The 17,440-nt window shown below is 44.3% G+C and overlaps 1 protein-coding gene across 3 annotated transcripts in view; it reads left to right on the top strand.

Moving 5' to 3' along the window:
* Nucleotides 1–10,874, top strand: part of MDGA1 (MAM domain containing glycosylphosphatidylinositol anchor 1) — a 182,521-nt gene extending 171,647 nt beyond the window's left edge. For 2 of the 3 annotated variants that reach the window (XM_075267338.1, XM_075267337.1), the window contains 3 exons: nt 3,620–3,750; nt 9,215–9,323; nt 9,676–10,874. In XM_075267338.1, coding sequence (XP_075123439.1) covers nt 3,620–3,750; nt 9,215–9,323; nt 9,676–9,767 — 332 coding nt within the window. In that variant the 3' untranslated portion in view covers nt 9,768–10,874. Of the gene's footprint in view, nt 1–3,619; nt 3,764–9,214; nt 9,324–9,675 lie in introns of all 3 variants that reach the window. The other variant, XR_012715302.1, reaches the window with a different exon arrangement.
* Nucleotides 10,875–17,440: the final 6,566 nt, after the last annotated feature.

The following is a 17,440-nucleotide window of genomic DNA, read 5'->3' as shown; positions in this document are numbered from 1 at the left end:
TATTAAGGGACACTCTATCACTAAGGTCACACTCTGTTGTTAAGGGGCACACTATCACTAAGGTGGTGCTCTGTTGTTAAGAGACACTATATAGCTAAGGAGGCACTCTATCACTAAGGGTGTGCTCTTTCGTTAAGGGGCACTCTGTCTCTAAGGGGCACTCTGTCTCTAAGGAGGTGCTCTGTCACTATGGCGGTGCTCTGTCCCTAAGGGGGCACTCTATTGCTAAGGGGCACTCTGTCACTAAGGGGTCAGGATGATGATAAGATTGTCCATGGGGTACCCCGACGGCCAAAATTACCCCTGTCTCGAGGGGTGAGCCCCATAGATCTGTAGCTAGCAGGTGCAGGTGACCTCGGTGCCGCCGCGCTCATTACTCCAGGTTGTTGTCGCCCGCCCGGGGTGATTCACTGTTTGGCTGCTGAGGTCTGAGCGCACATTAATCTCAGCCACTAAATAATGCAGGAGCGCAGCGCCGACATTTTGGGTCTCGCATTAGAGATTCTTTTTTTTTTTTTTTTTCTGAAATGATGGAGAAAATAAAGTCGTGGAGTTCATCAGCCGCTACCGCTGCCGCCATCGCAGCAGTAACGGAACGCTCCAGCTCTGAGATCACAGCCGCACTGACAGGTCTTGTTAACCCTGCAATGTATCACAAATAGCAATGTCCCTGGATAACTCTGGTCACATGACTTAGTTAAGGGGCCACTCCAGCTGCATGCTACGTCTTACCAATATTCCTCTTCTCTTAGTGTTTGTATTATTGGAACTGCATTTAGTGCAAAAATACACAGGAGATTCTGCACACAGTACACACACATAGGCAGGAAACAATGTTGTGAACTGACATCTCATAGGAATATACTAAAGATTCTGCTCAGCACACAAACACAGAAAGTGTAGACAGGCAGTGTGAGTAAGGGAGAGCAGTGTGCGGTGGCGTCTGATGGAAATACACTGGAGACTCTGCACATAGCACACACAGATAGTATTGGCAGGCAGTGTGAGTCAGGAACAGCAGAGTAATTTTACATCTCATGGGATACACTGGAGGTTCTGCACACACAGATAATACATACAGGTAGTGTCAGCCAAGGGAAACCAATGTGAAGTGATGTCTCACAGGAATACACTGGAGATTCTGCACACACAAATAGTATAGACAGGAAGTGTTAGTCCAGTGAGAATCAGTGTGTAGCTGTAGTAATACACTGGGGATTCAGAACAATCAGATAGTATAAACAGTGTGAATAGAGGGGACTAGTGTGAAGCTGCAATTCACAAAAATACACAAGAGGTTCTGTACGCAGCAGATACAGATAGTATAGACATATAGTGTGCGTCAGTGGAGAGCAGTGTAACGCTGCATGTCATAGGGATACACTGGAGGTTCTGCACACAACACACACACAGTTAGTCAGGGCTCAGTGTTAAGCTTTGTCTAATAGGATACACTGGATGTTCTGCACACAACAATCACAGGTAATACAGACAGGCAAGGTGAGTCAGGGGGGCAGTATAAAGTTGTGTTTGAATACACTGGAGATTCTGCACACAGCACACATAGAGACAAGTTACTGTTAGTCTGGAGAACTTTATTACTCTGCAACTGGTCCTTGTATGAAATCACTTAGTGGTTGTGAGACTGGTGATCACATGACCCAGCCACATGCCCACTAGGGATACAAACTCCTGAGGTCCTCCATCCATTTCAGGTGGCAGCCTGTCTGCCGCACACAAGGCCCCGCCCTCTGATGACCTCAATAGGAGTTTAATGTCATATCTGATCATTCTGTTTTTGCTACAATTTTCTTAGTTTATAATTCTGTGTATTAACCCCTGATGTACAGAAAGAGGCGTGGCCAAGCAGTGGCAACATTGTAGCCCATGTATCAGCTGATTCCAGCAGTGAAGTGTTACACTATGGATACATGGCCCCTTATTTAATATGTCGGTCACTCCAGAAGCCTTCACATATGGACAGGATGGCCAGTGCAGATAGAATTTGGGTTTTTAATCTCCCACTAGAAGCTTAAGCTGGAGAACCTTGAGAGATCAGCGGCCTCTGTAAATCTGCAGCTGCTGCTTTTATAGGCTCAGTGTCAGTGAGTGGCAGTAAAAGGAGGGCGAATATGTGAGGCCAGTGCTGGGAAATACAGCTGACCAGTAATGAGCTGCCTGGGGGCCGGCGCCTCACACTGGCCGCTCTCCAAGGTGCTGCAGAGACATTTACTCCTCTTCATCCAGCTTTATGGGCTCAGGGAAGGAAAGAAACAGCAATGAATATTCCAAGAACCAGAGAGATCTGCAAGGAGAAGGATCCTGTAATCCAACAGATGTCTGAGACATAGATAGATAGATAGATAGATAGATAGATAGATAGATAGGAGATAGATAGATAGATAGATAGATAGATAGATAGATCGATAGATAGATAGATAGGAGATAGATGGATAGATAGATAGATAGATAGATAGATAGATAGGAGATAGATAGATAGATAGATAGATAGATAGATAGATGATAGATAGATAGAGAAGATAGATAGATAGATAGATAGATAGATAGGAGATAGATAGATAGATAGAGAGATAGATAGATAGATAGATAGATAGATAGATAGATAGATAGATAGATAGATAGATAGATAGATAGATGATAGATAGAGAAGATAGATAGATAGATAGATAGATAGATAGATAGATAGATAGATAGATAGATAGATAGATAGATAGATAGATAGAGAAGATAGATAGATAGATAGATAGATAGATAGATAGATAGAAGATAGATAGATAGATAGATAGATAGATAGATAGATAGATAGAAGGATAGATAGAGATAGATAGATAGATAGATAGATAGATAGATAGATAGATGATAGATAGAGAAGATAGATAGATAGATAGATAGATAGATAGATAGATAGATAGATAGAAGATAGATAGATAGATAGATAGATAGATAGATAGATAGAAGGATAGATAGAGATAGATAGATAGATAGATAGATAGATAGGAGATAGATAGATAGATAGAAGGATAGATAGAGATAGATAGATAGATAGATAGATAGATAGATAGATAGATATATGATAGATAGATATGAGATGATAGATAGATAGATAGATAGATAGATAGATAGATAGATAGATAGAGAAGATAGATAGATAGATAGATAGATAGATAGATAGATAGATAGATAGATAGATAGAAGATAGATAGATAGATAGATAGAAGGATAGATAGAGATAGATAGATAGATAGATAGATAGATAGATAGATGATAGATAGAGAAGATAGATAGATAGATAGATAGATAGATAGATAGATAGATAGAAGATAGATAGATAGATAGATAGATAGATAGAAGGATAGATAGAGATAGATAGATAGATAGATAGATAGATAGATAGATAGATAGATAGATAGATGAGATAGATAGATAGATAGATAGATAGATAGATAGATATGAGATAGATAGATAGATAGATAGATAGGTGATTGATAGATAGATAGATAGATAGATAGATAGATAGAGAGATAGAGAGATAGATAGGAGATTATTATATATTCTTTATAATTTTCTTTTTTTCAGCTTTTTTTGCTTCTTTTTTCAGGTAATTTAACTGTTTTGTTGCGTCTGAAGAATATTGGCACCCAGGACATTCCTATCTGGTCCAAGAAAGGCGACCAAGGGAACAAGTGGCAGCTGGAGAATCTGCAGGTGAACCCTGCGGCGCCCTTCCAGGTGAGAGTATACGGTATGTAACCAGTGCTATGTAACAGCGCAGAGCCGGCTCTGCTACATCTGTCTGTGCCGCTCACCAGACTCCTCGCAGTTTGGGGAAAACAATTTCTGATTCTTTTCCTGCAAGAATAAAGAAAATAATAAAATATCTTCCTAATAAAATCCTCGTCCTAATGTAAAGCAAACAGCTGAGGACATAATGGTGATATACGGCGCGGCCTCCGCCACCGTGTTATGGCTGCGACTCGTAAACGTGCGATGTATAGAAGTAATATTGTCCTGTCACCGGCCGACACTTCAAATAGTCAAATCATAAAACTGAAATGCTCCGAATGTTAAAATATTTAATATGGAATCAATCCCGCAGCGGCGGCAGGAGCGGTGTCAGGAGCGGCGGCGGTGGCTCTGCTACACTGCACAGGAACAGGAGAGACACAAGATGTACAGGCTGTGCCAAAATTCAGTATATAATGAACCCCCCCCCCCTCAGCTGCTGCAGAACCTCTTTAGTACCAAGAGACGTGAAATTCCTTACTGACTGACATAAAGATAAGTATCTTTCCCCACAGAGCTGAGGTGTGTATTTTGAGGTTCTGCAGCAGCTGTGGTGTGTATTATGAGGTTCTGCAGCAGCTGAGGTGTGTATTATGAGGTTCTGCAGCAGCTGAGGTGTGTATTATGAGGTTCTGCAGCAGCTGAGGTGTGTATTATGAGGTTCTGCCGCAGCTGCGGTGTCTATTATGAGGTTCTGCAGCAGCTGAGGTGTGTATTATGAGGTTCTGCAGCAGCTGTGGTGTGTATTATGATGTTCTGCAGCAGCTGAGATGTGTATTATGAGGTTCTGCAGCAGCTGAGGTGTCTATTATGAGGTTCTGCAGCAGCTGAGGTGTGTATTTTGAGGTTCTGCAGCAGCTTAGGTGTGTATTATGAGGTTCTGCAGCAGCTGAAATGTGTATTATGAGGTTCTGCAGCAGCTTAGGTGTGTATTATGATGTTCTGCAGCAGCTGAGGTGTCTATTATGAGGTTCTGCAGCAACTTAGGTGTGTATTATGATGTTCTGCAGCAGCTGAGATGTGTATTATGAGGTTCTGCAGCAGCTGAGGTGTCTATTATGAGGTTCTGCAGCAGCTGAGGTGTGTATTTTGAGGTTCTGCAGCAGCTTAGGTGTGTATTATGAGGTTCTGCAGCAGCTGAGGTGTGTATTATGGTGTTCTGCAGCAGCTGAAATGTGTATTATGAGGTTCTGCAGCAGCTGAAATGTGTATTATGAGGTTCTGCAGCAGCTGAGGTGTGTATTATGAGGTTCTGCAGCAGCTGAGGTGTGTATTATGAGGTTCTGCAGCAGCTGAGGTGTGTACTATGAGGTTCTACAGCAGCTGAGGTGTCTATTATGAGGTTCTGCAGCAGCTGAAATGTGTATTATGAGGTTCTGCAGCAGCTTAGGTGTGTATTATGATGTTCTGCAGCAGCTGAGGTGTGTATTATGAGGTTCTGCAGCAGCTTAGGTGTGTATTATGATGTTCTGCAGCAGCTGAGGTGTGTATTATGGTGTTCTGCAGCAGCTTAGGTGTGTATTATGGTGTTCTGCAGCAGCTTAGGTGTGTACTATGAGGTTCTACAGCAGCTGAGGTGTCTATTATGAGGTTCTGCAGCAGCTGAAATGTGTATTATGAGGTTCTGCAGCAGCTGAGGTGTGTACTATGAGGTTCTACAGCAGCTGAAATGTGTATTATGAGGTTCTGCAGCAGCTGAGGTGTGTATTATGAGGTTCTGCAGCAGCTTAGGTGTGTATTATGAGGTTCTGCAGCAGCTTAGGTGTGTATTATGAGGTTCTGCAGCAGCTTAGGTGTGTATTATGAGGTTCTGCAGCAGCTTAGGTGTGTATTATGAGGTTCTGCAGCAGCTGAGGTGTCTATTATGAGGTTCTGCAGCAGCTGAAATGTGAATTATGATGTTCTGCAGCAGCTATGGTGTGTATTATGAGGTTCTGCAGCAGCTGAGGTGTATTATGAGGTTCTGCAGCAGCTGAGGTGTGTATTATGAGGTTCTGCAGCAGCTATGGTGTGTATTATGAGGTTCTGCAGCAGCTGAGGTGTATTATGAGGTTCTGCAGCAGCTGAGGTGTGTATTATGAGGTTCTGCAGCAGCTATGGTGTGTATTATGAGGTTCTGCAGCAGTTGAGGTGTGTATTTGGGGGTTCTAGAAAGGACTGATGTTATATGGCGTAGGAATAATGGATATGGAATACCTCATAGATCAGACAGTAACATTTTGGGTGGCTCCATCATTGTGATACTAAACAGAACTCTTCTTTCCCATAATTGATATTGACAAGAGGTACAGCCAGAGGATCACACTGTTCTCTCCTACAAGAGATCTGAATGTGGATGCTTGTGGGGTCTTTGGGTTACTCTAGACCCTTTTATTCTAAGATGACTGATGTGATGAGCCAGGACTAGGGGGGCCCGGGCACCTGGAATTTATGGTAGTATATACAGTGCACCCTTCCGACCTTATATGTGAGGGTTGACTGTCAATGCAGGCAGTGTGAACAGTCACTAAGCCATGGTCTCATGGGGGACTGTGATGAAGTGACCAGAAGAAGACTCCTGTTTGATGTTCTCTAGGAGCCTTTACAGTATGTGCACCCTCTTGACTCTTCTTTGTCTCCATGGACCGAGATCTTGGGATGAGAAGACATAAATATCCCGTCCAGCTCCTGTGTGATCCCCCTGGACATGGGCTCATTATAGGGAAGGAATTAGAGGAACACATCTCCTCCATGCGCCGAGCGATCAATAATATTAATAAGCCTCTGAAGTTCACTGACCTTTAGTAAATCCATTCTAATCTTGTTTACGTTTGCAGTATATTTTCTCACCGCAATTATGGATAATTGTCCTGGAACATGAGGGGGGGGGGGGCTGCCAGGGAGCGGATTAACGCCTATGCATTACCACGCCGGGAAGGTCAGCTCTGGAGGAAGGCATTACAATAGCACATTTGTTGTCCTCCTTCTGAATAAAATATCTGGACATCCAGAGCCAAGAGGCCAATACTGTAGATACAGAACATGGAGAATCAGAAACAACATATTTAACATATCTAGAACATAGAGAACCAGAAACAATATACCTAGAACATAGAGAACCAGAAACAATATACCCAGAACATAGAGAACCAGAAAAAAATACTCCTAGAACATAAAGAACCAGAAACAATACATCTAGAACCTAGAGAACCAGAAAAAATACTCCTAGAACAAAGAGAACCAGAAACAATACATCTAGAACCTAGAGACCCAGAAACAATATACCTAGAACTTAGAGAACCAGAAACAATACTTCTAGAACATAGAGAACCAGAAACAACATACCTAGAACATAGAAAACCAGAAAAAATATACCTAGAACATAAAGAACCAGAAACCATACATTTAGAACATAGAGAACCAGAATCAATACATAGAGAACCAGAAACAACATACCCAGAACATAGAGAACTAGAAAAAATACTCCTAGAACAAAGAGAACCAAAATCAATATACTTAGAACAAAGAGAACCAGAAACAATACATCTAGAACATAGAGAACCAGAAACAATATACCTAGAACATAGAGAACCAGAAACAATACATCTAGAACATAGAGAACCAGAAACAATATACTTAGAACATAGAGAACCAGAAACAATACATCTAGAACATAGAGAACCAGAAACAATATACCTAGAAAATAGAGAACCAGAAACAAGGGGTACGTAGCAAAAAGATTCAGAACTGAAGACCCAGAGCTAGAAAAACAAAACAAAGAAACATTGAGTAGAGAGAGCCATAGGTGAAAAATCCAGAGCCAAAAGATTCCTAGCCAAGAAATCTAAAGACAGGAATCCCAAAACCAAGAAACCGAGAGCAAAAAAATCCTCAGATCCAGGAGACCCAGAACTGAAAGATCCAAAGATAAGTTAAAAAGTCATAGTCGAACAGACCAAGAACCAAAAGACCTAGAGTTAATAGACTCAGATCCAGAGGACCCAGAGACATAGAGATGGACATCCAGAGATGAGAGACCCAGAACCCAGATTTTCAGAGCCTAAAGATTTAGAACCAGGAGACCCAGAGCCCAAAGAAATAAAGCTACGAGAAGGAGAGCCAAGGGATCCTGCTCCAAAAGTAAGAGACACAACTTCAAGAGACTAAGAGACAGAGCCAAAAGACCTAGAACTAAGAAACAAAATCAAAAAACCTTTGATCTAATAAACTCAGACTCCCAAGACACTAAATTCTAAGAAACATAGCTGAGGGACCAAGAGACATAAGATCCAGGGCCAAGAGTTCCTGAGTTAAGAGAACCAAAGCCAAGAGATCCAGAGCTGAGGGACCTACAGACAAAAAGACCTAGAACCAAAAGACTCAGAGCAAAGAGACCCAGCTCCAAAAGATGTAGATCTGAGAGACCCAGAGACATAAGATCAGAGCCAGGAGACCGAGGGCCGAAAGAGCCAAGGCCGACATCCACAGGCAAGAGACTATGAAGCAGAGAGAAAACCAAGATAGACAAAAGTCAAGACTCAAACCTGAGAGATCCAGAACCATACGAGCCAAAAAAGAAAGACTTAGAATCAAGAATCCCAGAGGCTGGAGACTCCTCATGGACAAATAAGTCTTATTGTATCTACAGCCTCCTTGTAAGGTCAGCTGACATAGAAGTGGTGTGGTATGCCTTTAAGGCAAGGAAAATATAAAAGGGGTCGAAGAGAGGGGATGGGAATGGACGGCCCGGTCTAAGTCACCAACTATGTCAGTGTAGACATCTCATCTAGCATTAATAATGGTGTAGACATGATCTGGACAACTCTGACCTTCCAGAGCACAGAGCAAGAAGTGTTGTCATAGGGCTATTCAACGCTCCCTGTCTGGAGTCTATGTCTTCCCTTGTATTACCTTTCCATTGATTTCCAAAAATAAAGAATGGAATCTCTAGAAGTGTCTGTGTACTGAAGCCTTGTCTCAGCCGCCAGCGGACGCTCGCTCCTTCAGTGTAAAGCCGCAGATTACGGTGTAGAGTAAGATTTCATGCGCCAACACAACTTTCTGGAGCTTATTCCAAACCCTGTGAGATATCTCCCCCCTCCCCCCCCCCCCCCCAGACAGTTCATACGCGGCACGCAGGTAGTGGCGGTTCGGTCGTCTCCTTGGCTATCCAATGTCTCTGTGTTATTGTTTCCGCTCCTAGAATTATGTAAAATCTGGCGGCTCGCTGTATTATTTGTGGGTGACATTTGCTTCTGTAGGAAATAAATCTTTCCGAGGATTAATCTTGGTGCGGCGGCTGAATCCAGATACGCTCGCTGAGTCTGAATGTATCTTGGTTTAAGATGATGAATGGGAATTGTATTCGTGTCCGGATGTGGCTCCTAATGATGAGACTGGTGCTGACCTTGTGTCTTCTCTTCCCCCCCAGATTGTGTTCGAATGCATTATTGGAAAAGGGGTAGAAGGAGACATGGCCATCGATGATGTCACCATAAAGAAGGGAGAGTGTCCGAAAAGACAGATCCCACCAACAAAAAGTGAGTTTATCTCCATAATGTTCCAAGAAGGACTTGTCCACCTGGGATTCCCTAACTGGTGGGGTTCTAACTTGGCTTGGTCCATGGGTTCCTAGGCTCCCATCCCCAAAATATCACCTCCTTATGACTCTCTACCCTAGTATGGAACCAATAGAAGAACCATCCAGATCAATAAAAGTCTCTACATTCATTGATATTCTAGAGTTTTTCCCCTTAAGTTTATCTTGAAGGGTTTCTTCAGAAGGAACTTTCCATCTCCACCATGATAACATGACATGGACCTTTATTCTGTCCACATTCTTTATGTATTTGTGATCATGTAATAGAGTTGCGTTGTCTTCTTGTCTTGCAGCAGTGGCCGCCCAAAGCAGCGCCCCATGTCACCCCATCTCAGGATATCGACTCTGGCTTGTATCTTTCCTTCTCTTTGTCCTCCTGAGATGATACAAAGTGGCATTTACTGGATTCCGAATGAGGCCTCCCCAACCTTGTGCCCTTTCCTCCTCTTTCCTCCTTCACCGACACACCAAAGTGTCCAGATGTTACCAAAGACCGGCAAGCACGACTGCTTGAAGGACCCGACCACAGACTGAGGGATCCCTTTAAGAAGATCATTGCGTCTACAATACAACCAAGGGGAGAGAAAAAAAAAACTGAAGAAGGGATTACAAAAATAGAAAGAGATAAAACAAAAAGGCGAGAGAGAGAAGAAGATGGGACAGTAGGGATAAGACTAAATACTAGGAGATATTAAGACTCGATGTCCACATGGGGGATGTGGAAGAAATCCTATAAAATATAACAGTAACGAACTGTATGGAAAAACATAAGCACAAATTTCTATTGAAACTGTGGAGACCGTGGCTGGGAGAATGTTACTCTGCCCTGGGGCAGGAACCTTGTCGGAGATGTCCCGGCTCCTGTTACGTGATTTTCTAAGTAGATCCCTTGCGTGCTGCTCAATGTCATATAAGATCATGTATGCTCATGCCAGATGCATGTTCTTCCCAGTTCATATGTTCATGTATCGCCATGTATTCATGTGTCCTTCCCATCACAGACTCCATCCCTACCATCCTTGGTCATCGAGAGGGCGCTGACCCTCACCAAGGGACAACGATGATTGTAGACTTTAGGGAAAGTTCTCGAGCGCTCGTCCTCCGAGCTCTCGTCATTCTAGGTCTTCCCAGCTGCCATATAAACCAGGCAATCGCATCATGGGCCCAGATATTAACGCCCGAGTGGTCAGAAGGACCAAGGACTGGAGACGAGCTCGCTGCATTAGATATCTATTATAGAAGGGTATGTACAATGGCGGCTGATATTTACTGGTTTATCTATCCTGACACGTAGATGTTAGCGTCTCCACCAACAAAAGTGCCCAGTAGGAACCCAGGTATGTGTGTCGACTACCACACCACCCTCCATCCATCCTGACACGTCACCACCATCATCCACCATGGCTCATAGATTTCCGCAGGGGACAGAGGTCATCTATCTATAGGATGACATTTAGGATATTGTTACCAAATCTGAAAAATTTTAAATAAACTGGTATCCTTTTCTATCGGTGTCTGTTCTGTGTCAGGTCCTGGCGCAAATCTGGGTGGTGGGGGGTGCATGGACTTTATAGGATGATCATCAGATGTGGTGAAGTAGGGGCTGCACCTCGCAAATGACTCATTAATATAAAGGCATCTACATATGTAAACTCCACCATGTGAGTGTGCAATTCTCAGTGGAATAGTCCACTATGTGGTGGGGGTGGTTGTAATGTCTGTGCACCTGGTGGATTAAGGCACTAAAGGGGTTAATGTCTGTATACCTAGTGGATTAGGGCAGAGAAGAGGTTAATGTCTGTATACCTGGTGGATTAAGGCACTAAAGGGGTTAATGTCTGTATACCTGGTGGACTAGGGCAGAGAAGGGGTTAATGTCTGTATACCTGGTGGATTAATGCAGCAAATATACTAGTGTTAACATCCCCGGTGATCTTAGGCACTAAAAGGGTTCTTGTTGGACATTGCAAAGGATTAATGTCATATTCCTGTCCATATCAGTATACCTGGTGGTCTAGGACAGTGAAAGGGTTAATATCAATATTCTCGAGGGTCTGGTACAATGAAGGAGTTAATATAAGTATACCTGGTGGTCTGGGATAGTGTATGGGTTAATAGCAATATACCTAATGTGCTGGGGGGAAAGAAAGGGTTAATTTATGAATCGCTGGTGGTCCTGGGTAGTAAAAGAAATAATGTTGTCTGCCTGGCGCCCCCTGGTTCCACCTCTGCAGGGTCTTTTATTTTCCCGGGTATCTTGTGTTTCTTCCCTTTGCCGGTTTCTTTCTTAGAATGAGATGTAATTTGCAATTTGCATAAGTTTTCCCAGAGGAGCATTGCAAGGTGCTCTCCCCAAGGAGAAACAGTGCCCCCTACTGTTGCCCTACTCCTTGCACTGACCATAGAGGGATAGAGAGAATCCTGCAGCTGTGACTGCAGAGTTCTCACTAGGATTGAGCTGATCAGTGTGTGGAGAGCTCCCGTTATATATAGTATTGATATAGCGCCCCCTCTGTGCAGCCTCCCCCATCTAGATGTATTGTGAGGTTATTCTAGTGAACGATGAGCAGCTCGTGAAATAAATGAGCGGAACGCATTTCTGTAAATAAACACTGCGCGTTCTCCAGATTTTACTGTCTGCAGTGAACTATATGGAAAATCGTTACCGGTATAAGAGGCCGGAGCAGCGGCGGGTCACAATAAAACTATAGTATTAGCCATTAATCAGAGCAGCCGCTTATAGTTACTGCTGCAGTGTGAATTCAGCTCTGGGGGATGGGAGGACAAGGCTCTACAGGACACTGTCACGTCATTAGCAGACATCATGGCGGTCAGGATATAACCAGCTGGAGCTGAAATTACACAATAGGATGTGAGGCAAGGAGGATGTACTGAAGTGTGTGCTATGTGTAGTGTTATACTCCAGTCACAACCAAAGCTGCATTTACTGGCATTCTATCAGCACCTGGCCAAAAGAAAAACCCATAACAGTCAAAATCAAGTCACAAAACAGATTTTTTATATTACATTTGGAAAAAATTGTTCTTTCTGCCGTGTACCCCAGCAAGGCAAAGCATGCACTAGTCATAAACCAAGCAAACAGGAGGCAACAGTTAAAGGAGTCATCCTGCAGTGCATCAGCTAAACAAAACTGTCTCCTAGTGATGACTGTATAATCTGTATGTAGTGAGCTCCCTCTAGTGGTGACTGTATGATCTGTATGTAGTGAGCTCCCTCTAGTGGTGACTGTATGATCTGTATGTAGCGAGCTCCCTCTAGTGGTGACTGTATAATCTGTATGTAGTGAGCTCAGTGACTGTATGATCTGTATGTAGTGAGCTCCCTCTAGTGGTGACTGTATAATCTGTATGTAGTGAGCTCCCTCTAATGGTGACTGTATGATCTGTATGTAGTGAGCTCCCTCTACAGTAGTGGTGACTGTATGATCTGTATGTAGTGAGCTCCCCCTAGTGGTGACTAGTGGTGATTGTATAATCTGTATGTAGTGAGCTCCCCTTAGTGGTGACTGTATAATCTGTATGTAGTGAGCTCCTCCTAGTGGTGACTGTATAATCTGTACCTAGTGTGCTCCCTCTAGTGGTGACTGTATAATGTGTATGTAGTGAGCTCCCTCTAGTGGTGACTGTATAATCTGTATGTAGTGAGCTCCCTCTAGTAGTGACTGTATAATCTGTACGTAGTGAGCTCCCTCTGTTGGTGGCTGTATAATCTGTATGTAGTGAGCTCCCTCTAGTGGTGACTATATATTCTGTATGTAGTGAGCTCCCCCTAGTGGAGACTGTATAATCTGTATGTAGTGAGCTCCCCCTAGTGGAGACTGTATAATCTGTATGTAGTGAGCTCCCTCTAGTAGTGACTGTATAAAATGTATGTAGTGAGCTCCCTCTAGTGGTGACTGTATAATCTGTATGTGGTGAGCTCCCCCTAGTGGTAGTTGTATATTATGCCTCTGCATGTGGCAGTATATATGAAGCTACTGTTCCTGATGAGACTTCATATTATTTTCGCACAGAGCTCCCCCATAGGTTCCCCCACTGAGTGCCTCGCTCTTGTTTAGAAGCAGCAGGCAATAGTGAATAGGTTGTCCCCTAGTGGTGACAACAGGCAGCTGATAGGCTGATGAGGCACAGTTGGGTTCTCTTGGCTTTATCTTCAGACTGGCTCATAAGTGAGGTCGCAGAGCCGGAACCGGAGGTCATTGATGGACAGTATAAGGGGAGGATCTAGAGTGCAGGCTTCTAGATAAGTCAATGGATGGGGGAGGGGTTATTAGGAATGAGGCTTTTATGGTCTAGAAAAGAAATCTTATTGAGATTTCTTCTTGTGTTTGGGTTTTTAACCCCCTCTCCCCCTTGGCTCCCAGAGATCCCTCATACCTGGGATCTGCCCTGATCTGTATCACGGCTCTATAAGGCGACTATTCAGGGCTGTAATCACATTATACTCAACCAGCGGAGCTTTATATCTCGTCGAGTAGGGGGAGATCCTGCTGAATGATACTCCCCTCTCCTCTAATTAACACTCAATTAACCAATTATCCTCAGTAATAATCAGCACCAAAGGTTAATGATGACATTACTCCAAAGCTCCAGGGTAATCGTCCTATAACCGTCCTGCTACGCTGAGGGTTACATAGTAGAAGAGAAGGATCCCCAGCAGTACAGAGTATTTCAGGAGATGAGTGTACTGATCTTATAGAGGGGGTCACAGGGTGAAAGTTACATAGTGAAAGGCGCAGGGTCCCCAGCAGTACAGAGTATTTCAGGAGAGGTGTGTGCTGATCTTATAGAGGAGGTCACAGGGTGAGAGTTACATAGTGAAAGGCGCAGGGTCCCCAGCAGTACAGAGGGTTTCAGGAGAGGGATGTGCTGATCTTGTAGGAATGGAAAGAACGTTATTGACCTTCAGGCCCACAGAGACTTCTTCCACCATTTCTTAGAATCTTTTCTCACTGTCTCTGATCTTGTTCATATCTGGGGACTATAAATCCATCTGGACCTTAAATTTCTCACAGCTGAAGATCTGCCCCAGTAACATCATGTCTGGACAATGCTCTGTGAGCTAAACTGCCCCAACTGCAGATACATTTACCTGCACTGAAACATTGTTGCAAAGTAGTAAAGAGAGAATTGTGCTGCTTGTATTTACCTCACAGCCTGGACAGACACATTGTAACAAAGTATTAGGACAGGAGAGAGAAGCGTCCTGCGGTTGTATCTGTCTCTCGGCCTAGACTGAAACATTGTAGCAGCTTCCTCGGCTGTGAGAAGTTCCTGCTATTTCCTAGCTGTAGATGGTTCGGACATGAATCGTGTGCCGGTGCTGTCAGGAGGTGCGAGCACGGTGATTAATCGCCTTATTACAGATACATTATCCGGGGCTCCCTTGTTTGTGGCTGACATCTGGCTGACAGCAGGGCGCTGCCTGGGGGAGATCTGACAGACATTGCGCAGAGCAGGGCGGATGGCGTCTCCCGCACTCCAGGTATACAGACTCACAGCCCGACATCTGCTCCATCCGCTGCACACAAAATTCTAATCACATTTTGGCTTCAAACAGATTAAACTGGAACAGCAGCCGGGAGGCGATAGCGAGCGAATCCTCCTGGAACGCACCCAGCGGATAGCACAGTCTATACGGAGCCAGAGCCAGGAGTCAACACCTCTCCAGAGGGTCAAATCAACCATAATCACAGCCCATATGGTCGGTGCACGGAGTGTAGCGAACCGGAAGACCGCAACCATGGCCAACAGAAGACGTGTCACTGGCGTCTATGGAAAAGGCGGAAAAGCTCCTCAAACAGTTCAACGAATTGGGTCTGACCATCAAGTCATAAATAATAGGAAAGACCCGGTAGATACAGGGCCGCAACTCTAATGAGGCAAGATGAGGCGGCCGCCTCAGGCGGCACTTTCGGAGGGGGGGGTGGCCATGGGACTTTTATTTTTATTCTTTTTACCTAAACTAGTCCAGGACAGGGACACTCTGAAAACAAACCGAACGCCCCTATCCGGGGCTGGTTTGGACCGCTGCGTCTGAGCGCAGGCAGAGTCATTATACTGAGTGAAGGGGAGGCGGTGCAGGAGCAGCGGCGCCAAGGGATGGCAAAGGTAAGAAAGTAAATACTTTTTTGTTTTTTTATTTAATATAAGTATCCCTATATATATATATATATATATATATATATATATATATATATATATATATATATATATATATATATATATACACTCACCGGCCACTTTATTAGGTACACCATGCTAGTAACGGGTTGGACCCCCTTTTGCCTTCAGAACTGCCTCAATTCTTCGTGGCATAGATTCAACAAGGTGCTGGAAGCATTCCTCAGAGATTTTGGTCCATATTGACATGATGGCATCACACAGTTGCCGCAGATTTGTCGGCTGCACATCCATCATGCGAATCTCCCGTTCCACCACATCCCAAAGATGCTCTATTGGATTGAGATCTGGTGACTGTGGAGGCCATTGGAGTACAGTGAACTCATTGTCATGTTCAAGAAACCAGTCTGAGATGATTCCAGCTTTATGACATGGCGCATTATCCTGCTGAAAGTAGCCATCAGATGTTGGGTACATTGTGGTCATAAAGGGATGGACATGGTCAGCAACAATACTCAGGTAGGCTTTGGCGTTGCAACGATGCTCAATTGGTACCAAGGGGCCCAAAGAGTGCCAAGAAAATATTCCCCACACCATGACACCACCACCACCAGCCTGAACCGTTGATACAAGGCAGGATGGCTCCATGCTTTCATGTTGTTGACGCCAAATTCTGACCCTACCATCCGAATGTCGCAGCAGAAATCGAGACTCATCAGACCAGGCAACGTTTTTCCAATCTTCAATTGTCCAATTTCGATGAGCTTGTGCAAATTGTAGCCTCAGTTTCCTGTTCTTAGCTGAAAGGAGTGGCACCCAGTGTGGTCTTCTGCTGCTGTAGCCCATCTGCCTCAAAGTTGGACGTACTGTGCGTTCAGAGATGCTCTTCTGGCTACCTTGGTTGTAACGGGTGGCTATTTGAGTCACTGTTGCCTTTCTATCAGCTCGAACCAGTCTGGCCATTCTCCTCTGACCTCTGGCATCAACAACGCATTTCCGCCCACAGAACTGCCGCTCACTGGATGTTTTTTCTTTTTCGGACCATTCTCTGTAAACCCTAGAGATGGTTGTGCGTGAAAATCCCAGTAGATCAGCAGTTTCTGAAATACTCAGACCAGCCCTTCTGGCACCAACAACCATGCCACATTCAAAGGCACTCAAATCACCTTTCTTCCCCATACTGATGCTCGGTTTGAACTGCAGGAGATTGTCTTGACCATGTCTACATGCCTAAATGCACTGAGTTGCCGCCATGTGATTGGCTGATTAGAAATTAAGTGTTAACGAGCAGTTGGACAGGTGTACCTAATAAAGTGGCCGGTGAGTGTATATATATATATATATATATATATATATATGGGGTCGGGTGCATGGATAGTGAGGAGTCAAAGATGTCGGTGTTGCAGACACTTCCACAGCTGGAGGAAATGGTCGTGATGCTCCGAAAGGAGGATGTCTGAAAATAAGGGAGCTTGGAAATGTGGGAAGACGTCTCCTGTAAGAAGTAAAATATTACTGCACTGTATTTACTTTAATGTTAACACTAGCAAACCCCCCCCCCCTTCACCGCTGCCTGAGGCGGTTGATCAAAAGGAAAGCCCTATCCACCGTCTGGTCTTCAGTCCGGAGGGGAAGGGGGCGTCTTTTGCTCGTCCGCCTCAGGCAGCAGAGAGGCTAGGTTCACCATTGCATGTATATTGTTATCAATGTTACAGTCCGGCCCCCGATGCTCCATACAACCAGTCTGGAGCAACCTCGAAGTATCAGACTGAGTGCAGAGAATACCAAGAGGGTCCTTAAAGGGAGTACCACCAGCACCCAGCATGCCAACCCAGCCCCACAGATAGGTAGGTTATGCTGGTTCTGGTGTCACAAACCTATCTATCTGCAGGACTGGGGTGATATGCTGGCTCTG

This window comes from Leptodactylus fuscus, chromosome 3 (genome assembly GCF_031893055.1).
Source record: "Leptodactylus fuscus isolate aLepFus1 chromosome 3, aLepFus1.hap2, whole genome shotgun sequence".
NCBI classification, from domain to species: domain Eukaryota; kingdom Metazoa; phylum Chordata; class Amphibia; order Anura; family Leptodactylidae; genus Leptodactylus; species Leptodactylus fuscus.
This window is presented reverse-complemented; position numbering and strand designations above follow the sequence as displayed.